The sequence below is a fragment of the Physcomitrium patens genome, chromosome 21 (assembly GCF_059467195.1).
Source record: "Physcomitrium patens ecotype Gransden chromosome 21, ASM5946719v1, whole genome shotgun sequence".
Taxonomy (NCBI): Eukaryota; Viridiplantae; Streptophyta; class Bryopsida; order Funariales; family Funariaceae; genus Physcomitrium; species Physcomitrium patens.
In genome coordinates, this window is record NC_143430.1 from 938538 (window position 1) to 963889 (window position 25352).

Consider the following 25352-nt stretch of genomic DNA (forward strand, 5'->3'; position numbering starts at 1 on the left):
ATGGTAATCTTTGTGGACAACCCATCCACTGCACCTTCTTCTTCTGAGTTGGGGTTAGTAATATCTTCGAGTGAACAAATACCCAAAAGATTTGAGGAACCCTTACTCGAGGCACACTGGCGGGGTGGTGGTGGTTGTGAATCTGGAGAAGGTGGAAGAGCGCGTGTGATAGAATCCCCTCCTCCGCATCATCATCTCCTGTCGTGTTCTTGGATACCACGCTGTTGGGGATAGATATGCGCCCATCTTTTTGTCCCTTCCCCTCCCTTCCCTCCCTTTTCTGGATCCAGATCCATGTTGTTCATATCCACCGTGCGTGCTTTCCAGGTCCAGAGGGGGGTAGTAGTAGGATGGATGACGAGGACGAGGAGGAGATATTGGGAGTCAAGGGAGGTCGGTAGTCAAGACACAGAGCGGCATGCGGGGGCACGGCTAACAATCCACAGCAGCCACATCAGCAGCACCGGATGGATAGGGCTGGGGCGAGGGGCGGGGCAGGGTTGCTGTGCAAAGGGGGGCCGTGGAGACACGCCACTTGCACTGACTGCCTCTGGATGTCTCCTTCTTCTGCTGCTTTGTGATCCCATGTACTAATGTCGCAGCCTGCTTCCCTGGCTTCATGTTTCCGCGACACTGCTTCTCTTGAGACCTCTTTTAAACCTCACTGCACTCCTTTTTGCTGCGTACTCGAGGTGGGTTTCTGTGGTTTTTTGTGTGTTCGGTGATTTTGTTGTGGTTGTTGTCGTTGTCGTCTTCGTTCTGCTGCGGTCTGCAGGATTGTGGTTGGTGGATGTTCAGAGTGCGTGTTCGTATCGCAGGAGTGGTTCTCATGATTGATTTATTTCGCCGAGCCTGATAGTACTTTGTTATGCTGTAGAAAGGAAGATTTGTGTGATATTTAGATTCGAGGAAGCTGTGTTGAAAGCGTTCTGGGTTTTAGTGAGTTACTTGAATCCGAGAATCGAGCTGCCCTTCAGCAGGGAAGATAATTAAATAAGGCGGCTCTCGGCGGAGACGCATTCTGCTGAAGAATCGAAAACTGATCGACAGAGTTGGAGAGGAGTAGGACACAATGGCGGCGATTTTAGCGACGGGGCAGGCAGCGAGCGTGGCCTGCTGCAGCAGCGCTAGGTTACCGCAGAGCAACGCAGCTGGAAGGGCGGGTCTGAGCTCTTCATTCTTGAGGCTGGAATCCACTGTCGCTGTGTCCAGCCTCAATTCTTCTTTCCATGGCCATGCTTGCCTTGATGTATCGAATTTCGGGAAGAGCGGCGTGGAAATGCAAAAGGGGAGGGTCACCACGTGCATGGCCTGGGGCGGTACTCTTGCTGGCGTGAGGCTCGTCATCCAGGGCAAGCATTTGGAGGTACAGAATCCTAAAGCCTTCAGTACTATCGGTGTGGGTACCGCTGTTTTTCAGTTTTTTCAGTTAGTATTCAACATTGAATTTGATGTCGAGTCCTGTGGTTTTTTTTTTTTTTTTAATTTTTTCATATCTCGACATCGATTCTCCGCATTAGCTTTCGACTTCAGTGGATGGTTTGTGATGCTTAGAGAGGCTCTTCTGAGTTCTGACACTCGCGTTGTGGATGCCGTGACAACAGTTGACTGATGCCATCAAGCAGTACGTGGAAGAGAAAGTTGGCAATGCAGTCCACAATCAGAGTGCTCTTGTAAAGGAAGTTGATGTAAGAATGTCCGTCCGAGGCGGTGAAACAGGGCGCGGTGAAAGACTCCAAAGATGTGAGGTACGATGTTCCAAAAATCATGTCCGGAAGCATTTGAAGCATCACAATCTCTTTTATACCCTCCTTTATTTTCCATTACATCGGTCCCTTAGATACTCCGAGGTACTAGCCGCGAACGTCGATTTTTTTCATTTAATCATGGGAGGTTTTAGTTCGTCCTGGTTGGCATCAATGTTTTTGCTCTTCTAAGATAACTGGGCAATGTATCGTAGAATGCTTAAAGTATTATGTTGATACTCGTGAAGTGTTTACTGTGGTCGAACAACTACTTCATAATCCAACTATTCTTTCCTAATTATGAAGCGAAGTGCATTACTTCAATCGAGCGTCGAGGTTCTTGGTCGTCTGTGAAGTAGGATCACGTGTTGTCATCTTCAGATCTGATTCTAGCATTGTTTGCCTTCCACATTTCCTCACGATCTTAGGGGTTTTGTGATACGACTCCTTCGTTCTTCGTGTTTTTCGATTTCAGCCTATGGATGGCATCTATTCGATCGCCGCCACTACAACTACATAGTTGTAAAGGTGCACTATTGTCATGGAATGTTTTTTGAGCGATCAGCTGTCATTCTCGATTTCGGCAGATGTAATTAAAATTTGGTGTGACGCTTGTATGACAGGTTACGCTGTTTACCAAGAAGCACGGTGTTGTGAGAGCAGAGGAGGAGGCTGAAAGCATGTATGCGAGCATCGACAGGGTTTCAGACGTCATCTCAAGAAAGCTTCGGAAGATTAAGGAAAAGGATGGAGGCCACGGGCGCCCCGCCAAGTATTCACCTCGCATTGGGGAAGTCTTGTCTAACGAAGTTGTAGATCTGGATCCCATTCTCGAGCGGAAGCCTGATGATTTACCTGACGAGGTATGTTCTTACAAACTCAATATTTCTCCGTCCTTTTCTCAACGAGTGATATTTGTGTAGCGAATTCGGTAACAGCACAAACCAGCTTCAATGGTCCAGCTAAATTCATGCGGCGACTATAACCGCCAGCATGTAAGGCTTCTTGCATCTCCGGACAAATATGATCTTCACTAGGTAACTGGTCTATCATGTAAGTGCAGGTGGTTCGTACGAAATACTTTGAAATGCGCCCAATGAAGCCCCTCGAAGCTCTTGAACAACTGGTTAATGTTGGCCATGATTTTTACGCCTTCCGAAATGTTGAAAGCGGTGAGCACTTCTACGTTGTCTAAGTTATGACTAGTTATAGAATCGAGCTTATGTAATCTGCTGTAAATTGGGAACATTTTAAACGTAGCTCTTGCTTGGAATGTATTGCTATAACTTACCTATGAGTACAGCGTGCTTCCCCCGTAGGCATGGTTTTATTCATATTTGTTCATTGATGGGTTTGGATTGATCTGTGCAGGGGAGATTAACATCCTTTACAAGCGGACCCACGGGGGTTATGGAATAATTGTACCCCGAAATGATGAGTCCTGGGAGGCTGGCAATGGAGCATCAAAAATTAACTAGAAACGTCAGTGCCTAGAGTTCCACTGTAGAGTCATTTCTGTGAAGATCTAGTGTGGTCGATTGTAAGCTTTTGTCCAGGGGGTTAACTTGCTAAGACTAGAGACTTAGATCACATCGTCGGAACTCACCGTAGGAATTTTATTTCTCTTGGTTCCCAGATCTGCTTACATCACATTGCATCTTGTATCGTATTCCACGGACTTCAACTTATTCAGCCAACCTCAGAATGTGCAGTTCCTCCAAATAGAGAAAGCATCGGGCTTTTCCCACTTAAAACCTCGCCGAAATCTTGAAGATACTGGCAGGAAGCATTGTACACAAAGAAAAATGGGAAAAAAATGGAAAAAATGAAAGTATCACTTTTGGACAAAAACATTTGTAGGTGTGACATGTCATGGCTTTGTGAATGAACTTATTATTGCTCCAAAAGTGACTACCCAACCCAATTCAACTCAACTCAAGGCATGTGCACTTGTCCATGCTCCTATTTCTTCTCTCCCATGAACATGGGTAGACATCTAAACAGGGAATGACATGATCATCTTGTCATTGATTTTCAAGACAAGATTATGGGCTGCGTTGCAAGCATACCCAAAATATCCTACATGATGAATATTCCACTTGTTGCACATGCTGCTGGTTGTGAATGCACAGAATTGATCTCATTTGACCTTGTCACAGGCTGGGTCATTTCCTGCATCTCCCTCCAGTCTCAGTTTCAGAAACATCTACTTCCAAAATCATCAATCCTCCACATGAAGAAATCTTTGGTTTCTGAATGTTTTGATTCCTGTTTCTGTGGGTTAGAAAAGCAGATCAGCAATACTCTCAGTCTTCCTTATTAGGTGGAAAATCATGCTAATGAGGAGTTTAGTTTTTCTTTCTTCACTTATGGTATATCCCTTTAATTTATACCATGTCTTTGCAATGAAATGTGAGTTGTTTTGAGTGGGGTTGCCACATCATCTCCAGTTGTCAAAATCATTGTATATTGTATTTTATTTCATATGTCTACCACTTGAGTATAGTATTGCAAAAATAAAATATGAAAGAATATGATTTCACCTTGCGAAGATAATAACTTTGATAGTTTTACCATTAACATCATTAGCAATATTTCAATAATAAAATCTAAATATTTATTTTGTTTTCACAGAAAGAGTTTTTACCTTCTGAAAACACAACATTCTTGTGCTGCAGAATTTGAATTTGTACAACTTGTAGTGTTGCTTTCATTGATTAAAATAAATCACAGTGCAAAATAAGCTAACCAGATCAAAGCCAAGTTCTGAGCAATCAAGGTTGTGTTAAGGCCACAGTGATCTGAATTATCTTATAATGAATGTCAGGGAGCTGACAAACCAGATGCTTCAGCACAAATTTGCATGTGATCATGGCTCAACCAAGACATCAATCCAGCATTAATGGTTCTGAATTGCATCCCTAAACCTAATTTTTCCTATAACTATTTTAAGCACTGCATCTAATGCAATGTACAAATGATTGAACTTGACAAGCAGACCTCACATCCAAGTTCAGTGTATCTCTTAATCAAAATTTAGGAAATCAGTATATGCACATATTGTAGCTTTGTACATGCTCACTGTGTTTGTCACAACCCATGTCAGCAAATGCTGGTGGTTCTGACAGTTGATTGTTTTGTATTAAACTTTGATAGTCATGCAACAGTCAATGGCTTCAAACAACTACAAGAGCATTGGTTGTGACTTTTAGGCCACATACAAACATAGTGTTGTTTTAGATCTATCATTACTATTCCAAGTTATTGAGTTTCCAAGCGCTCGAGCTTGAGTGCAGTTGTCTTTTGGCTGTTGATAGCCAAGGGCAAATCCAAATTTTTCTTACTTAAAAAAATAAAAATAAAAATAAAAATCATTGTGCCTATGCTGATTGAACTATGAAAAATGAGAGGGATTCAAAAAAATAAAAATAGAAGTTGAGTGGTCTTGATGTTGTCTTGTGTGCTAAAGTGGCTATGTTTGTGACTAGCAAATGTCTGAGTGTCGGGGAGAGCTAGAGATATTAAAGCAGTAAATGAGGGCTTTGTTGACCCTGTGGGTGAGCTAGATCTAATAAATTTTGTGAGGTGGAGGGTCAAGTATGTTTGAGTTCATTAAGTGGGTAAGCAAACTAAGAGATGCTATTGATGTTTCTTCATCTTTGTGCCAAGAAGAATTTTTAGTCATAATGTGAATGTTGTTACCATTGAGGGGATAAAGGAATGTTAAGGGGCAGATTTTCATAGCACATTGTTTCCTCTGAAGTTTATGGAAATGAATAAAATAGAGTATATCAAAAAAAAAACAAAACAAAACATAATATATAATCAATGCTCCTCAAAAGCAGATTCCTTGTCGTAGTGTTGTATGTACTCACGAATTTTTTCAGAAAGATGTAAGAATCCTTTAAAATTCTTCAAAGAATTTCCCTTACACTCTATTAAAGGATAAACATAGCCAATATTTCTTCAAGTTGTGGCAAATCTAGGACATCTTCCTGCTAGTGTCAATCAATGCTAATACAGACAGAAAGGATTCAAATGTTAGTTCAATCACCTCATAAATTTACATGTTTAGAAGAGTAAATGGTGGGGAAATTCCAATACTAGTTACACCAGTTTCTGATTTCTTAGACACCTTAACAAAAACAAATAGAAGAAGAGTACAAAGCCATCTTGTTCTGTAGTACTCTTTGTAAAAATTATCATTCTATTAATATAACTATTTAAAATTATATATATATATATATATATAAAAAGTTTTGGATTCATGAAATTATATTGGAAAGTAGTATTCTGTATTTTGATACAATATTTCTCTCAGAAATATAAATAATAATTATTTTGTCAGTAGTTGGTTGTAGATTCTAATATGGTAATTTTTTTATTATTAATTTCTTAATTAGTGATGAGGGAATAATATCCGTTTAAATGCTTGACCCTTGTAAAGAAGACATGTCACTCTGATGTTCTTAGTCTCAATCACATTTAATTACTCAAAAAATTAATTTTTAATAATTTTGAGTAAATATTTTTTGGTATTTTAGACATGCACATTTACAAAAGATAGATATTTTAAGTTTTGTCTTTACTTAAGTGATATGAGTTGTAGATGTTGCTCTAATGTGTTTGTTTGCTTTTTTGACATCCCAGGAAATTTTAAAAGGAAAAAACCTAGTCACATTATCTAGGATTGTTGCTATACATCACAAAATAGAAAAATTGAACTAATTTGCACAAATAGACAGGTTCCATCATTTACCATCAATGCTAATGTATTAAAAAAATATAATTTATCAATATGTAGAAACTTTTATGTTATTTGAATATTACTCTAGACATGTATTATTTTATCAATATAATAAATAATTTTATCGTTGTTATTGTTATTTATAATATATATATATATATATATATTAACTATAACTATATATTAGCCATCCATCTGTAATATCATAGAAAACATTATTGAGCTTGAATTCATGGAAGAAGATCAAAAACAATATATCAAAGGCCACCAAATTAATTAATCCTATAATGGTACACTTAGTTGCCAGGATTGAGGCAACTCAAACTAAAATAATCTATGAAATTTGCAATGAATAGTATGTTATCATTCTACAGTGAAAAGTAGGTTTAATACATCACTGATGTTATTTGTGTTACAAAATTCAGTATTATTCATAAAACATTAAGAGTGAAAAATCCTGTACAAAATATGAATATATATATATATATATATATATTTCATTCTTGCCAATTATTTCAAAATACATAGTTCAGTGAGGAAAATAAATAAATAAATTTCATGTTAAGAAATGTAAATTTGAAGTGTGTATTATAATTACAGAAAACTTATTTCAATTATCCAATTATTATCATAAGCTTTTGAGTTTTGATTATTATTAGCAAGGCTGAAATTTTACACTGAATTTTGTTATATTTCTTGTTTTCCCGAATCTTTAAATGATATTTGTCAAATACTTCCCTTTTTTGGATAGAATATTTATATATCTCACTTTATAAATATTTTAGCCTCCTAAATAACTTAATAAACAAATAAGGTACATACACACTTGTTTACATTTTTTTTTTCCCCATAAAGATTACATTTCATGTTAATACCAAGTTGGACATTCCATACCTAAACTTCAAAATGGGAGAAAAGTTTAATCATTCTACATATTGTTTTACTTAAAAGTAAATAGAAAATCATGTTGATTTTATTATTATTATATAGAGTACAGTTGTTCAAAAACATGTTACAAGAGTGAGTAATATATATATATATATATATATATACACACACACACACACACATATGCATACACATGTAGATTCAAACTCAAGTGTAGATTCCAACACTATTATGAAAATGTGCAAACTGGACTGTTCCACACTTTCATCAAAACCTGCATGCCTCACTCCACAAACATCATACAATCCTTCTGCTGCATGCACCCTGTGCCCCATGCACACACACACATGAATAAAAAAGAAAAAGACAACAGGAAAAGGCCCAGTTATATAGTTCACAAAACCTACAAAAGGAAATGCAATCAGCACAACACGGCATCCATCAATCACCATGCTCACCATGCAACACAGTGACGCAGTCATGGGGGAACGACCTGTAGCACGCGGTGGTAGGTCCTCACGGCGAAGGGAGGGGTGGGGGAGGGGGGGGGATTTTCGGGTCCCGGTGAAGGGGCCCCCGCGTGGCGGTTACGGGACCGACGTTGCGGTGTTGGGCAGGGCAGAGAGTGCGGGTGGCGCTGCCTGGCTATGGCTGCTCCCCGCCTCGCTCTCGCTCTCTCGCCTCCCTCCCTCCCTCCCTCCCTCACTCGCAAGTTCTTCCTTCCCTGCGTCTCTGTGTTCCTGTGCTTGTGTACCTTCCTGCTTGCCTCATGCACCCACGATCTCATTCTCTCTCTTTCCTCGCTTTGCTTGCCATTGAGCAATAGATGAGCCCATGAGCTTGTTGCTTGGGATTGGCTTGCTAGCTCGCTCCGCTCTTTGAGGCCCAAAACCTCGATCCTACTGCCCCCTTCTCACGCGTTTCCACCTTTACCACCTGCTTCGCGATCACCCATCTCGACCTGTTTGTTGATCGTCGTCATGCTGCTCAGGCACTGGTACTGCTCTGCTTAGATCTGCTGACTCTGCGATTGGGGGTGTTACTTTTCCATCACTTGCTGTGCGCTCGGTTCGGCAGATCTGGCCTGTTCGATTCAACTTGATTCTTTCCTCTGTGTGGCATCTACCCGTTTCGGAATGCCACTGCATTGATGATTTTTTTTTTTTTTCATTTCCTGCCCTATGTTGTTTTCGCAGCACGCTCGCCACGTTTGCGATCGCTTACTTTCTAGGTGTGATTGTGCTTTGCTTGGAATTTGGGTACAGCTGCAACTGATTCAGGCTCTCTTACGTCCTTTTTTTTTTTTTTTTTTTTTTTTTTTTTTTGTTTTTTTTTGGATATAGGTGACGACGTTTCACAGTCGTGTGTTTCAGCAAAACTGACCAAGAACGAATGAATTCCACACATTCCTTTGGTAGCAAATGCGTCGACGCGAAAGTTGCTGCTTGTGCGAATGGAGTGCGCTGGATTTTGTCTACTGTCAGCAGCCGAGCAATGAGATGAAGGCGTGTAGATGTGCTCAGAAATGTGGGTGGGATAACTGGGAAAAATGTGAACTAGCAGTGGTCCAAGTATGGTGAGGGCTTTCATGTGGGCGTGTTGGTGGAATAAGGTGGAGAATCTGTAGGCAGCGTTCTAGCTCATGCGTCTCCTAGTTCCCACCAAGTGGAGATAGGGAGGAAGATGAAGTCGGATGTTGCTCTCGACCATGCTGCTTTCCAGCTTACGCCATCACGGAACAGGTCCAGCCGCACAACCTCGTTTGTGTCGTCAGTTCTTGCTACCATTCCGTGCCTTGTGTACTTTTTTTGTTTTTTTTAATAATAATAAAAAAACTTAACTCTTGTTCTTCACACCCTGGTAGCTTCTGCTGAAATCTTTGGATGGAATTCCAGTTAGGGTGTATGCCTTTCTTTTTTTCACGCTTTGGGTGGAGATTGCTGGTTGACTACATGATGGTGAGTGCTCAAATAGGGGTCCATGATGGACATGGAACTGCAAATGTTTCATAATCTCTACCGCGCGAAGTGTGTATGTATAACAGCCACAGTACAAGTCACTGGAGTATGAATATAATTAATAACTATGAGGACAGCAGAAAGCATGTTGACCAGTTCAGGGGAGTTTCTGACAGGAATTTTGATTCTGTTCAGGTGCGAGCTCGTAGTAGTCTGGGGAGAGGAGACAGAGCGGTTAGCTTCTGGCCTTCTTAAACCTTTTCTAGTGCACTTGAAAGCTGCTGAAGACCAATACGCAACAGGGACGAAAGAGATCAAGTTAGTGCCTCCGCCTGGTTATGGATCCGCAACGAAGCCTGAGACGTCCGCGTGGTTTACCAAGGGGACTATTGAAAGGTTGCTACACTAAGCGCCTTGCCTGAAAATGTTCTTGACCACATCTGCTTTAATGCCTGTCAGGTGTCTGATTTCTGTAATGTTGGAGTTCCACCGTCGGAACGTCATTAGGTGTCTCACTAGAATAGCAAATTTTTCAACATCCACGTGGGAGGTGAATGTGGTTCGACTTCAACGTGAGGAGAAACGCATTCCTTTATCCCCTCCTTGCTTAATGGGTCGCTGCCGCTCTCGTAAATGGTCCTTATCATTGGAAATGAAACTTAACTACTTTCGTGATCTGCACGGAAAGTGGTGCTAGGTGGTTGCACGCGTGCTTTGTACTCATCATTCGGATGCCGGGGTAAATGTTCAGGTTTGTCAGATTTGTGAGCACCCCGGAGGTACTTGAGCGTGTTGGCACTGTGGAAGCTGAAATAATACAGCTGGATGGAGCCATTAGAGAACATGCAATCGAATCCACTAAGGTAAGGGTGTTTGGACCGTGGCTTTCATACTTAGAACTGAGGAACACTCGGAAGTCATCTATGTTCCATGGAGCTGACAACATGCAGTCTTAATTTGCACTAAGAATGGGACTGTATGGCGTGACAGGCTGATGCGTCGCAATCCGACGTCGCAGTTGCAGCGCCATCAGCAGGTTGGTTCTAGAACTCTATGAAAACTTCTAGCATTGCAATTTACGCAGCAATGGCGACTTTGTGATTTCTGTGCTTCCTAGGTGTTCCTGTACATGCCATTATACGCCCTGCAATCATGGATGTGCCATGTTTACTGCTGTAGTCCAAAGCTTAGTCGGAGACGTGTCATGTCCAACTGTGGGAGCTATGTGTTATCTTTTCGTTAGGTGGTTGAGGGTTGTGTGGTTAGTATATTTTACATTTTGACACACGATGTGGCCACAATGTGTGTGTGGTTGATGATGCAGCTAGCAACATTCTGTTGACGGCTACGGCTGATCAAGCGCCCACACCGACTCCGGTATTCTCCCAACTCTGTCGTTAAGCATGATGGTGTTACTATTTAATTTAGCAAAGCGTACTTTTATCGTGGTAAAGTCTATCTTAAAAGAAGTCCTGCTTCTCATATGTTGTTTCTTTTGCAGTCGAGGCGAAACTCCCTAGATGAGGCCGAGAACCCTGCTCCTGATGATAATTCTAGGTGCAAGCTCTCTTCCTCTGTCTTTGTTCATGTCGATTGTTTTCTGATGGCACTGCTTGCCATGTTGTGTCTTGAGCAATTCTCTTAGTTCAACATCTGGTCGACTTCATGGAAACTACACTGTAATGCAAGTCGTCGGCAAGTGCGTGAATCTTGACCTCACCTCCTGGAATGGCAGGCGCCGCCTGTTACGAGCCATGGAAGCTCGGAAAATGTTATTGCACAAGGAACAAAGTATGGCTTTCGCACGGGCAACTGCAGCAGGATTCGATATGCAAAAAATGGAACATCTACTGGTGTTTGCAGAATGCTTCGGCGCAAAACGCTTGGGGTATCTCTTCTATGATCTTCTCCTCAGCTAAAAATGTAGCTTTGATACTAGATGTGTTCTCTTGATAGAAAAACGATATATGTGTCGTCTGGGGCGAATGTGAAGAGATTATATGGCTACAGATATGGGAATATTACCGACTCGCAGTTAAATTACGTTCCTAGGATCTGATTTTTATTTTTATTTTTATTTTTTTGTTGCTTGACTTGATACAGTGACGCGTGTGTAATGTTCACAAGCGTACATAAGAAGAGCAAGGAATCAGGAGTTTGGGACGAGAATGAGTGGCCTCTGTCTGACACAGCAAGCCTTCGGAATGTTCCCACGAGCCCTCATTTTAGACCACGGGAATCCGATTTGTGGTCAGATATGCATAGCGAGGCAGGTGACAATAAGTTGGACGACCTTAGAGACGACGTTAGTGTTAGATCCTACAGTAATTACTATGGTGAGGACCTTTCAATGCGGGCCTATTCTGGGGGAGATTTTCTCAGAAAGAGAAGTCCTCTTGAAGGCATGTTGAGTCCCAATAGGACAAGGGATTATAATGGGGATTTTTCACGATCAAGAGGAGGGTCTACTCGAACAAGTTGGGATGAAGGATCTAGAATCGCTCAGAGTCTAGAGATGGCCGGGAGAGCACATGGCGATGACAGTCTTCTGTTCTCGAATGCGAGTTCTCGAAGGATCACTTCGCTTGGTTCTCAACATCCAGCCATTTTGTACAATGGGGATGGTGCTAACGAATTAGGAATGGACTTTGATGGAGGCAATCGAAATGGATATGCTCAATGTCAGCGGCGTGCACGGGAATCTTCTCCTCAATTCTTAGCTCACCGATTTTCCGGTGGTGTCAAGGTGGAAAGCGGCTCTCACTTACTCGGAAATGACGGTTATCACGCGACAGTTCAAGGGACTCTTAATGCCAGCAATGGTGGAAGTGCTTCCTTACATAGGAGTGGGGAAAGCTTACCCAGCTGGGCTGCTGCTGCTTCAGGCCAGTCTGATCAGCCTTGGCACCCTGGCTCAATAGGACCTAGTGGGCATGGTTTTCCTCGTCTGACGGTGCCTAAATTCCAAGTACACGTGGATGTAGGAAATGGACACGTTCAGTCAACATTGAGTGCTGAACCTGTGGTGAAGCCTCCAGAAGCCAATGGTAACGTTCTCTCTTCTTCAGTAGCAGTCACGCAAGGGAATAATACGAGGCAGGAAGTGAAAGTGCAGGAGATGGCCCGAAATGAAATTTCTGCACTTGGTATTGCCAATGTTGATAATTCAGCACCTTCCAGAGTAGATCTGAAACGTCATCCAGTAGCAGGGAGGGCTGGTGACCGATCGCAGAATAAACCTGTGGTTCGAAGGGCGTCATCACCTCGACGCCGTTCATCTTCCCCTATGCGAAGGGTGCAAGTGGGACGGAATAGTATGCGGCGGTCTGGGGTCATGTTGAAGAATGCTAACTATGCTTCAACTAAACAATCTGGGAACACTAAAGTTACTCCCAAGGAGTTGGAACCAAGTGATGAGGAGACAGATGATGTCCCTGGACCGCTAAATGGTTCCCCTCTGCAACAAGGTCAGTATGTTCTTCAGAGCGGAATTGCTGGACTAGGTCTTGGGATTTCAGATGATTAGCAGAGGTGAATAGCTTTCTAGGCGTTGTTAACATTGTAGTGCAGGTTATGGATACTATTACTATCTTGCAAAGAGTGAATCTTCATTGGCGATAACTCGATTATGGTCAATATATATATTGACGCTACTAAAATCAGGGAACGAACGATACAATTTAGGTTGGTGTACGTAGGGCCAACATGTTGCGTGTTGTGCCTGTGTTTCCAAGCTTCCCCGCATGACTAGTAGTGCTGCAGTTCCAGGAGATCTTTTTTTGGTTTTAAGGCGGATTGTCTTTGATCAACGTTCGTTTACTGGGCATGTTTCTTAGATATTGAGCATGAGGACGTTCTGTGGTCTTTTTAGAGGAAATTTTGATAGAAAACTGTTAATTAGTTGGATTGTTTTCATGCGTATGTTACTTGATTGTGTGCAGTCACACAAGCTTCAATAGGTTTGATGTTTTGATATCATCCTGGAGTGATGTTAGGTGGGGTTGAGTTTGATTCGGGGTCCTTTAGAACCGATTTAATTGATTGAATCGGGACGAAGTGAGTTCAATTTTACGGCTGCGTTTAGTTACGATTGGATGAATATTTGTCGATTACATTTAGGGAGAATATGGGTATTGTGGAGCTGATGGGGTAGTTCACTGGGATTACCTGGTTAATGTGTCTCTGGGCTAAGTATGTTGACTACGACCTACGCGGTCACGTCTGTTGAGTTGTTCAAACTGATATAATTATCCCATGGAACTACTCACAGCCCTGCAATATGAAAGTGTTTTGTTGTTAATGAGGTAGAAAGTAGCGTAAGCGTAGAAGTAGATTGTGCACCTTTGGGGAGACAAGCTGGTTCTAAAGTACACGGATTTTTTCATCGTTGCAGTTCATTCTAGAGTAGTGAAGCAAGGTTTCGGTTGGAAGGACGGGCTTCGAGTGGACACCAATCGGGATTCTCTCGCACATGTGTCACGCGAACCTGAACAAAGTCCCAGTGCAGCATCCTCTGGGTGGAACACGCCAGTGGATTATGATATAGATTTTCCTGAAAATGGTAGTGAGCATGAGTCTACCGGGCAGCCTGGGACCCTGCTTTCTCCTAAAGAGCCTAAAGGAAGGTTTTACGAGCAGTACCGTGAAAAGAGAGATGCTAAACTGCGGGATGGTTCTGAATCAAGGAAGGTGGATACCAATGCTAAACTGAAGTCTATGGAAGTGGTCTTGGAGTATCGGAAGGCAGAAATGGCTGCTCGCAAAACAAGAGGGTCAGTTAGAGATAATTCTGATGGGGAAGCCCAAGTTGTGGCAGAAAAATCGCGAACCCCCAAGTCTGACTTAGCGAAGAGCAAGAAGCTAAAGGTACACATTGCAGCGTTTTTTTAGCCTTCATTTCTGATGTTTATCTTATGTATAGCATCAGAAAGGTCAGTTGTGATGTACAGTGTGGTGAATCAAATCGATTCCCGGCCTCGCGGATATAGACTTCGCTGACTTATTACGGGCGTTTGGATCTGTTTTGGATCAGTGATGTCTTTGATTGTTGTATCAATATTGTTGTCATATATCGTTGTCTTCATTGCTGATATTGTCTATTATCATTTATACTGCCAGACGTGCACGAAGGTGGATGTTACAGGCCGCTTAATTTAAACGTTGAAAATATAGTTTGAATCGCTTAATTGATGGTAGCAGCTGCAGTAATGTAGGGTCTTTTTTTCCCACCACGAGTTTCGACGTGCCTTAGTTCTTGCTCTGATGTCTCATGATAGCTGATCAAGCCCGACAGGGTTAGAATCTTCAGCACGGTTTTTTCACAATGGTGGGTGAATTTAAATGTTTGAATCTTTTCACGGACATCTGAATGCCTTGTGCAGAGTGATGATGAAGCTAAACGGCTTGAGGAAATTGGGAATCAGCGACGAGAAAGAATCGCAGCCCGAAGTAGCCCAAGTCCGCCATTGGCAGGTGCTGCTTCTGCTGTCTCCACTGCATCAACAACAAGGGCCACCGCAAAGCAACCAACGACGCCGACTGCACAACCAACGCATATTCCTACTCCATCTTTAACTCCTAAAACAAAGTCCAATGCTGCTCGAAGATTATCACCTTCAAAGAGAGTGTCTCCTGGAACTCTTCGAGGACCTGTGAGCTCACCCGCAACTGCCGCCCCTGCCCTCAAAACGGTCCGAACAAATCAGAGAAAGTCTCAGACTGCGCCCCAAACTAAAGAAGTTGAGAATCCCATGAGTAGATCGGCGCCTTCCTTGGCTGAGTTGCGGAAAGAGAACACAAAACCTGGGTTGCCACGAAAGAGCACTGACAATGAGCGACCCCGCATTACAGGTAGCAAACTTCCTGGTACGCGCGGTGCATCAACTCCTCTAGAACCCAATGGGAGCGTCGTTGGTACTCGGGGAGTCGGTACCGACGATAAGAATCGGCGTGTTGGTACACGAAAAAGTGTTGCTGCTGTGGCGGATTCTGCCACGGAAGCTCAGTTGTTGGTGCCCAAAACCCCTCAAGATGAGCAGAGTGCCACAAGTAAGCCAATTAAGCGACCTTCACCCACATCAGCTGCAAACGTGGAGTCCAAACCTTTTCTACGGAAAGGTAGAGGGATTGGTCCAGGATCTGGGCCTGTGGTTCGCAAATCTAAAGTAGGTGCTGCTCCGGAACCATCGAAAGCTGATGAAGAGGAGGCAGATCAGAGTATCTCTGACTCGGAACCTGAATTTGCCAAGGCTGAACGTGAGGTTGGTGAGGAGGATGAAGATAAAGAAGCAAGTGTGCGCCCAGATCCCATAGAAGCATCACAGGCCTGCACTTTGGAGAGACCTGATATTTCGACCACACGACCCAGTACAGCTCCTCAGAGTTTGGCTTCGGTTCTACATGATGACGATGAGTCCATAAGACCTGAAGAGTGGCAAGAGCCTGAGATCTCGCAAGATGGGTGCAGTTCGGAGGATTTTTTTTATAGAAAGTCGGACCAAGATACCACACGTGCAGGAGTCCTGCTAGAAAACCAGCAATCATCAGCATTGAGATATTTCTCGAATGAGGGATTAGAGAATGATTTCATGGTGAATACAATCCCCAGCGGTACAGTAACACCTCCGCCAAGATCGTCTCCAATACATTCAATTCCTTTGAGGTCTTTGTCGCCCAAAGGGTCCGAAGTTCCGGATCTGCACAAAGCCCATCGATATTCATCTGGTGATATCGCAACTTCGCCATATGTTCCTACTACGCCCGTAGCTTTTACCGACAGGTTTCCTGCTCATGATGGTCCCTTTTCTGTACCTTCTGGTGCCCCTCCTCTTTCTCCCGAAACCCAGACAAGTGCAAAGCTTCGGAAGAACTGGCTTAATTCTCAGAAGATCTCGGGACCGCCCACTGTGAAGGAATCTACACGAGGCTTGAAAAAGCTTTTGAAGTTTGGTTTGAAAAAGAAGGACAAGGGCAGCGGTGTGTCAACTACAAGTGATAGTCCCTCAGATATCGACGACGACTTTTTTGATTCCGTTAGTGAGCATGGAGGGCGGACGGAGGAGTTGACTAATATCGCACAGAGGAACCTTGGTTCTCGCGCGCCTTCCAAGGCTTCTGCGCTAACAGGACCTCCCGCGATTCCTGAAGACTTCGCCACTGAAAATGAGGATGTTGGATCCCGTCTAATTTCAAGTAAGCAGCGTTTTTCTGTTATATATTTCGCAGGTTCTTTGGTCTTACTCCCTTGTAAGATGGTGAACGTAAGTACCAATTGTTCTTGTGTGTCTGTGGGCTATACACGTAGCAAAGTAGAGTTCTCCAAGTCTTTGATCTGGTCAGGAATACCCTTTCTGACGCACAGTTTGTGGCTCGTGCAGTACCGTTTGTTAGAAGTGCCGTACCCCCTCTAGCACCAGTTCATTTTAAGATGCGGGATGAACATGTCGGCTCAAGTAGCCTTCTGAAAGGTGTCACTATTACACATACCTGATTAAACCCTCGCTCTGTCGCCTTGTGTGTTTCGCAGCTTCTTAATGTGGCATCGATGAGTGGAGTGTCTGGGTTGGAAATGTTGCACTGTTAGTAGAATGTATGAATGCCATAATCAAATCCATGTTTTTCTTTTTCTTTTTCTTTGAGTACTGGCTCTTGTGGTGATACTTGTAGATGCTGCTGGAGAAGACTCCTTTGCTTCTATTCTAGAGGTTTCTTCTACGAATGAAGTTACTGTCTGACTGCGTACTGTTTGTTGATGCAGCACCTCGATCGTTCTTTTCATTGTCATCTTTTCGGAGTAAAGTTAAACAGTGAGAGAAGGAATGGTTCTGGCTGGCAGTGACATTTAAGGATTTCTTGACCAGCAGGCCTTCATGATGTCTGTCAAGTTTCCCTGGCGCATGCTTAATTGCCCTAAGCTGCGAGAATGCAGCTTCTGTCGTCAAAATGAGGTCCGCATTCACAGTTTTATTTGCATAAACAAGTTATTCTGCCTTCGTATATGAATCACTCGTGTCATTCACAGTGTGTTCACCTAATTTTGTGTAGAGATAGCCCCCAGCTATTGGATTTTACATAGAATGTAAGGGATCCCTCTCAGCCTTTCGTGGCAAGGCTCCTGATACTAGTCTGCCCATGTTTGTGGGGTCCTGTTTAGTAAGATTGATGATTGAACTAAGTTTTCTTCTGTCCCCATCAAGGACTTGTGGATCTTCTTTTCATTGTTTTTATACTAGGAAAGCTCATTTTCAATTGAACAATCCTAGTCGCAGACCTGCACTTCATGTTGATGCAATTGTAATTTCATCATTTAAAATACATGGCTAATAATCCTATATACAGTCATCCCTTTTCTACTTGATTTCATATAATTATTTCAATTTAATAAAGGATTTTACAAATTACTTCATTAAAAATATACCTTTTCTTTAGAGTGTCATCTATTACAATCAAAGTATACGTACAGTTGTGTGTTACATTGACTAAAAAATCCAATATTCATTAAGTATCATGCATTAATTCAAGTGAAGCTATAAAGCTTAAAAGTAACATTATAGAAGTTGAAAAATATCTTTTCTGCAGCATTTCAGATGTATTATTTTTAACATAACCTTCATGTACAATTGTTGCAATAAAAAAGTATTATCATTTAGTCAGAAAGAAGCAGATGTAGCCATTGATACAATTAGACTTATTGTTAGAATCCATTGTGACTTTTTGTGACATAAGTACAGGGTTGCCATTCAGGAAGGGGGAATTCTGCCCCCTGTAATTCCTTTCCATATCACTATCTATTCTTGCTGCCCAGGTTTAATCGAAATAAAAAATATCTTAATTTAAATGTAAGAATATTATATTTAAATAATGTGTCTTTTTTACAAAATATGAAAATATATATATATATATATATATATATATATATACACACACACATAGATAGATAGATACATACATATGCATATGTATTTTACATGATGGTGCAAAGAACAATTGTCCACAAAATTTTCAAAGGAGAGATGCACTAATTAGTTTTTGGGCAAAAAATACAAAAAAAACAATCATATTCTTTGTAAAAATGTATCAACTTAATAGAGAGATACTACTAAAAATGCTACAACTAGGCAATTATAGACCAAAATTTGCAAATGGATGGCTCTTCAAATCTGAAAGTTGCTGTAGATTCTACACCTTCATAGCTTATATGGAGAAAGGAGATTAGAAGACATTGTAGCTATTGAGAAAATTGTGCTTAATATTAAACAAAGCTTGCATAATATGCTAAGTACACCATTTATAACATGGACAAGACAAGTCTTTACTATCGGGTGATATCTAAGAGGACTATTGCATGCTAACAAATTAAAGGATCTAAGAAGGATAAAACCAAGATTATAATTGTTTTGATGGCAAATGCACATAGATTAGATAAGATAGAACCATTTATTCTAAATGATTCTATTTACTAAAGGCATGTGGCAAAACCACATGCCTTTAGTAAATAAAAATAGGTGAAAATTTTGAATTCTAGTATTGCCAAAATATAAAATAAAAATAAGAATAAAAAAATGATGAGATTTGATGGATGCCATTCAAAAGCTTCTAATATCTTATATTTATTCCAACCTTGCTCAATCTAGTGGAAGAAGAGCAAGTAATACAAGATGAGTTTTTTTTTTTTTTTTTTTTTTTTTTTATTATAAGAATCTACTTGCTATTATTGCATTAGATAAAACTACAAAAGATGCTGTTGAAAAAAACCATACTCTAAAGCTATTTTAATTTTGATATAAAGTTTATATGTCCTTTAGGCTACCATTTATTTCTTGGATCTACAAAAATCCACAACTATAACTGCCTACAAGATATTATAAGAACTCGAGCAACAATTGTAGATTGTGAGACAACAAGAAAAAATATTAGATACTTAGATTGTATACATACTAACCTCTATTATTAATAAAAATAAAATAAAATAAAATAATTATTATAAATTAGTGATTATTAATTATGTACTACAAAATAGAGTTAGTTTCTAAAATTTTGATTAATTATTAAGAGCTATTAAATTTGGAGGATTAATTATTAAAAAAATAATTATATATCACCTTAATTATTATATATCTATAATAATTAATTTTTCTATTATTCATAAAAATATGTAATATTTTTAATTAAATATATTGTAATTTATATTTATTCTATTTTACTATAGAAAAATTTTGAACTTTAAATTTAAATTTAAATTTAAAACTTATTGTATATGCTATCAATTTGATTAATCTTTAGAATTTTATACAATATTTAGTTTAATCACCAATAATTATTTCTATAAAACTTTTAAAATATAGATATATATCTCTAACGTATGACTCTAACTTTTAGTACTTTCATGTATTACAAATAGATTTAATTCCAAAATTTTCTCCAAAAATATCTCAAAAAATAAAAAATCAAAGAAAAATTATCCTACTAGCTTACAATGCAATAATCCTACACAATGTCTCCTTCTCCCACTAAACCTTGTTTCCAATGTAAGTACAATCTAAAGGGTGGGCAAAGCCTTTGGCACTTAATATAGTAGTTTTGACTTAGCCCAATTAGCTTCAATTCTTATTTTTGATATTAATACTTTTGGCTCAACTTCCTCTCAATTTGTAGCTAGTTAGATCTTCTAATAAATTTTTAAGTAGTTAGCAATCATTGTGTATTGAAGTATGATTTATAAACGATAAAAAGTGTCACACATACATACATACATAAATACATAAAAAGATAACATTAGACTCTAAACTTTTTTGGTTTAATATATATATATATATATATATATATATATATAAATAATAAAAAAATATATCTCAAATTTTTTTATTTTTTATAAATGTGATAAAATCTAAGATGATTATGAAATATTGCCAAATTTCAAATGATGGAATTGCAATTAAATTTTTACCTGAATTTATAAAAGCACCTCCTTAACACATGCATTGTCAAATTGTTACATAATTACAAGGAAAAAAAGAAAAAGAAAAAGTTAAAGGAGAAAAAAGAAAAAAGAAAAACCATGACTGTCAATATTAAGTAAATATTTTATTCACTCGTTTGTCTCAGGATTTCAAGATGGATGACGTTCGATGAGCAGAAAGCATCCACAGAAACTTATGAACGTATCATCCAGTAAACATCCATCCTCAACTCATCCTGTAAACATCCATCCTCGACTCATCCAGTAAACATCCATCCTCGACTCATCCAGTAAACATCCATCCTCGACTCATCCAGTAGCCCATCCAGGAACATTCATCCATATATCCAGTGGGGAGCGCACAGGCAGTGGATAATTCAGAGGTAGGGGGAGAGACGAGGCCAATTTGCGAGGAAGACGAAGACGAAGAGGGAGGCGACGACGACAAGAATTTCTGCCTCGCGAAGCCCATATCTGCAATCTGTGGGAGGATTTCTGTGTCTGAGCACGGCCATGGAGGCGGTCATGTCCTCTTCGCTCGTCACCCACAAATCGATTCACCCACTATCGTCGTCCATTTGGGGTCGAGACAGCAAGCGGTTTAGTCACGAGGCGAAGCTGGGCGGGTGGCCTCATTTGAGGAGCCGCGGTGCAGGCGTGGCCACAGCCTATTTGGAGCCGGAACCTAACCCAGTCTCGCAGTTCTTTAAAAATGTGCAAGGGAGTTTGCCAATCGTTGGGCTCTTGTCGCGTTTGTTGAATGACGAGGGCGGTATCGGTAATGACAGGATTCAGCCCGTGGAATTTGCCGCTAGAGTTCAGAAGAACTGCTCATATAAGGCGTCTCAAGCATTTTACGAGTTCCAGGAGCGACACGGGCCAGTATGCTTCTTTACCCCATCTTCAATGTTGAACCGTTTTCCAGTGAAAATAAATCTATGTCACGTTTGTTTTTTGAGTTGTTCCTTTGAGCGGTCCAAATTTCTTTTCGTTTGTGGTGGAGTGGGTAATGGGAAGATTTCTTCTATCTTTTTTCTTCTTTTTTTTCGTCCTTTTGTTTTCGACTTTTTATTTTTATTTTTTATTTTTTTATTTCTTTTTCCATCCCCTCAATTCTCTTCTCATCTTTGACTGAATGCTTCAAAGGAAGAGATCCTTCCACTGATAGACCGGAAATCTAATGTATCGCTCTTTAGCACTGTAGCTTTGTCCTCTGGCAATTTTGCTCGAAGTTGCTCAAGCTAGGTTTGCGAATTGCTAAGGGTTTTGGGGTTAGAGGAAAGCATATTAATCAACTAATACGGCAACCTGGGCTGTATCAATGACCAGTTCGATTAATAATAATTGGAACATGAAGGTACTGTAAAGGACATCAATTGACTGGGTGAAAAATATGTTCCAAGCATTATGGATTTCGCAAGAATGCTTATGCTAGTTTTAGATGTAGAGATTTGTAATTTTCGATCCCATCTTGTGCAGGTTGCCAAATCTCAGTACGTCTTGTTGTGGTGCTGGGCAGCAGCCGTAGGAGCAGGGTTACTCAAATCTGACGATCTTATAATGTCAGCTGCACGTCTCCGCTGCTCTAACGATGTACATTACGAGACCGAAAACTTGGAACTCCTCATGGACGACGCAAAAAAGGTACTGCAAATATTTTATGCATACTCTTGAGTGCAATTTCTTATCAGATACTAAATGACTGCGAGGTTTTTCTTACTTCATAAGAATCTCAGATAGTTAGTCGTCTCTCGTTCCTCCCAACAATGCTGTCGTCATGCTTACCTATCATTGACCTTCTCATGGAAATGTGTTCAGAGGCGAGAGAAGTCCAAATCACCTGCTATGAATGTGCCCATTGAAGCAAGGGCGGAGAAAGCGCTGGACGCCATAATGAAGTGCTGCGTGGGTGCCTCATACCTTGACGAAGAAGACGTTCCCTTGCTAATTACCATATTAACTACCGTGTTTCCCTCTGCCGATGCATCAGAGATAGATAGGATGGTAACCTCGCGGTTAGCTTACAGTGACGATGACGAAGCCAGCGCAGAAGAAGACAATGAGGAAGATAGAACTGAAGGTTTCGTTGTAGAGGACATGGCAAATAGTGTAACTCAATAAAAATTAAAAAATTATAAAAGTCCTTACAGATGTTGATCTCTTTTATATTACCTGCGGACTAATATTCTGCGTCGTCAACGCCACGTGACTTTTCTAAATATTCTCTACGGTACGATGGTTTAGATGAGTGTGGGGATGACGAACAGGAGGATGTGCATGAAGATGCGTTTTCTCTTGCTTAGTTGATACCGTCTCACTTCAATGTCGTCGATGTTGTGAGGTTCCAGCAGATGAAGCTTCTCAATCTCTTTCATGGGCTCGAGGCTCTCGCTTTTGTTCCGAAGGAATCTAGACACATCGTTAGTGTAGATCAATATCAAAACATGCTCTGTTTCATATGAATGTTGCGTTCACTCGATATGCTACTTTTCCTGAGGTCTGATATGCTCATACTGCCGAGTTTCTCCTTAGTTTGCATCTAATTCTTAAGTCATCTAACCGCCAGTCAACTATCCACCGCCGTGATGGCTCGCCTTCAGTCTCTTCACCGAACAACTCATGTCCAGCTACTACGTAGCGATGCCCACCTAGATAAACGTTGCATTTTTGTCTCCAACGCAGAGGATGCATGGTATTTAATGGTTGTTTGGATCTCAGAACTCTCACATTTCATAGATATCTTTTCAATGCTGTTGCGAGTGTCACGCTGGTAATGATGCATAGCTATTTGAAGCACATGGATACTATAAAGTGGTTTTGTTCCACTGTAAAATATCTGAAAAACAGTGTAATTAGGTTTTGTTCTAAAACTTGGATTTTAGATATTTTCGAAAACTTTGCAATCATTCTTAGTTCGTGATATATTTGAGTTATTTCAGAAGGAAACCTTTAAAAAGAAAACACTTTATTTACATAGCAAAGAAGGATGGATATTGTGTGGAAAAAAGAAAATAAAACATGAACAAATTCCCTCATTTGTTGAAATTGTGCTTTTTATCCTACCCAAATAAGAACATTACATTTAATTAATATAAGAACATTAGTAGTTAATCAATCAAGATCCAATTGACTCAACAGTTCCTTCATTCACTACAATCTACTTCAATCAACTGGGAGACATTTGTCTTATAAACTTGCGTTATAATACTAGCTAGTTTAAAAAACTACCATTGTTCTGTACTATCACTAACCAAAAAAGTAACTAGAAATTATCACCACATGGTAATCCAAAACACACACACATATATATATATATATATATATATATCTAAAACTCATAGAGATAAGCAAATGAGATAAAGAAGAGGAGACAAAAACCCATCTATAATTGGTTGTATCTTTCATAGTTTTCAACAAAAGTTTTCTTCAAAAGTGAAGCAAAAGTTAACTTCACAAGATCTTAACAAAACCATATTAATATTGATTGTATCAATGAATTATGATATTGAAATCAATGCAAGTTCAAACTACAATCTTGCACAACAAGTATTCACAATATGATGATTGTGGTTCCAGTGCTAATTATGGTATTTGCATAACTTGCGGAATGGAGTCAGCTATAATGTGTGGATTTAACCAAATGCATGATTATAAATTGGATAGTCTTTGCTCCCATAAGTATGATAATTATGTATTGGTCTTTACTTGATAGATTCTCTAAATAGTTTCATGTTACAATATTCTTTAATTTTCACAATTTGTTCTTAGAATGAAAATGCCACTACTAATGAGATGTAGAAAGTTTCTATTTAGATGTGTTTAATTTGTAAATTCCATGTTCTTCTCTCAATTGACTTTTTACAAGTGTTTGTAGAATGAAAACTTTAAGATGAAACTTGTATATTATGGTGGTATTATGTTTGTAATCAAATGTCTAAATATATTCTTAGAAGCTTTTATGTAGTGGTTAATCAAGCAACAAATGAGGCGGTGATACAAAAAATACACAAAGGAGCTGGGCGACATGATGAAGGCTATAGAGAATCGGACGTTGGATCCCAAACATGAGATGAACACTATGGCTACATTAGACAAAATAAAATCCATGAGAATATGTTTTTGTCATTTTTGTTGGTTACTGGTCAAAGAACATCTTTTTTTCACTATACAAAAAGTATGATGATTTGAAATATAGTGGCGGCAATAACAATTTTTGGTTTTGGTGTTTTTTGGTTTTCGTAAGTGGTTTAAGATGTATAACCATTATATTCATAACTGCTCATTGTCCAGGCAAGGTTTGCATAATAATCTTCAATCAAAAAAGTTTCAAATGGCTTTATATTGTGGCTCATACTTGAATAGCTGATAGTTATTATAAACAATAGTGTCTAAGATTGAAGAGAAATTCTTTGATTATGAACTGAGATGCTCTTAAATTTATGCATTGAGATGTTATGAGTTGAGAATAAGTTCATATTATGTTTATATCAGTTAATAGTAGTTAAATTCATTTACTGGGTATAAGAAGAAGAAGTCAACTAGAATCTGATGTTCCACTTTCAGCTTTTATGAGTTGAAATAGCATCTTCACAATTGTTTTCCAATACATGTTAGAAAAGGAGCGGCAGCAGATAAGGATAATTGAAATCTAAAAATAGTGGAGATGCGGGGCATCGATCCCCGTACCTCTCGCATGCTAAGCGAGCGCTCTACCGTCTGAGCTACATCCCCACAGGCGTCAATTCAGCGAACATCAGCATTTGTTAGTGCTATTGTTGTTGTGAAAAGGGAAAGACTGACAAGTTTTATACTCTATATGGACTCCGTTCTCCTCAATCCTTACCCTCACCCAACTGTATCCTATTCCCACCCTTGATGTGCGTGTCATGCCGGCGTATTTCTTGTATACATTTGTATGTACTGAGAGAGAGACACCTTCAACAATTTGAAGGACTGGTGCAGGTTTATCGAAGTCAGGGACCTGGTTACAACAAGTCCTAGAGATTGAAACTGTCGTCATCTTGGTAAGTGGACAATCTTGTGAAGGCACCAGCAGT

At 40.0% G+C, this 25352-nt stretch overlaps 3 protein-coding genes and 1 non-coding gene across 5 annotated transcripts; 3 read left to right on the forward strand and 1 right to left on the reverse strand.

Annotated features, from left to right (window-relative positions):
• Positions 1-545: 545 nt before the first annotated feature.
• On the forward strand, positions 546-3596 carry LOC112274408 (ribosome-binding factor PSRP1, chloroplastic). 2 transcript variants are annotated; one of them, XM_024503875.3, is made up of 6 exons: positions 546-692; positions 878-1366; positions 1605-1748; positions 2369-2608; positions 2809-2917; positions 3117-3596. In XM_024503875.3, the coding sequence occupies exons 2-6, from the start codon at positions 1073-1075 to the stop codon at positions 3221-3223; spliced, it is 894 nt and encodes a 297-aa protein (XP_024359643.1). In that variant the 5' UTR covers positions 546-692; positions 878-1072; the 3' UTR covers positions 3224-3596. The 2 variants fall into 2 exon arrangements, with proteins under 2 accessions (XP_024359643.1, XP_024359645.1); XM_024503877.3 differs by having other exon boundaries at positions 981-1366.
• A 4471-nt stretch (positions 3597-8067) lies between these two features.
• LOC112274360 (uncharacterized) lies at positions 8068-17526 on the forward strand. The gene is made up of 13 exons (XM_024503795.3): positions 8068-8377; positions 8724-9122; positions 9534-9734; positions 10090-10201; positions 10329-10374; positions 10663-10715; positions 10840-10895; positions 11074-11226; positions 11442-12805; positions 13732-14204; positions 14720-16529; positions 16715-16804; positions 17095-17526. The coding sequence occupies exons 2-13, from the start codon at positions 9064-9066 to the stop codon at positions 17145-17147; spliced, it is 4470 nt and encodes a 1489-aa protein (XP_024359563.1). The 5' UTR covers positions 8068-8377; positions 8724-9063; the 3' UTR covers positions 17148-17526.
• Positions 17527-20710: 3184 nt separating this feature from the next.
• LOC112273921 (photosystem I assembly factor PSA3, chloroplastic) lies at positions 20711-22466 on the forward strand. The gene is made up of 3 exons (XM_024502978.3): positions 20711-21177; positions 21775-21939; positions 22114-22466. The coding sequence occupies exons 1-3, from the start codon at positions 20809-20811 to the stop codon at positions 22414-22416; spliced, it is 837 nt and encodes a 278-aa protein (XP_024358746.1). The 5' UTR covers positions 20711-20808; the 3' UTR covers positions 22417-22466.
• A 2487-nt stretch (positions 22467-24953) lies between these two features.
• Positions 24954-25026, reverse strand: TRNAA-AGC (transfer RNA alanine (anticodon AGC)). Its single transcript has one exon. It is a non-coding gene; the product is annotated as a tRNA-Ala (tRNA).
• Between the last annotated feature and the right edge of the window lie 326 nt (positions 25027-25352).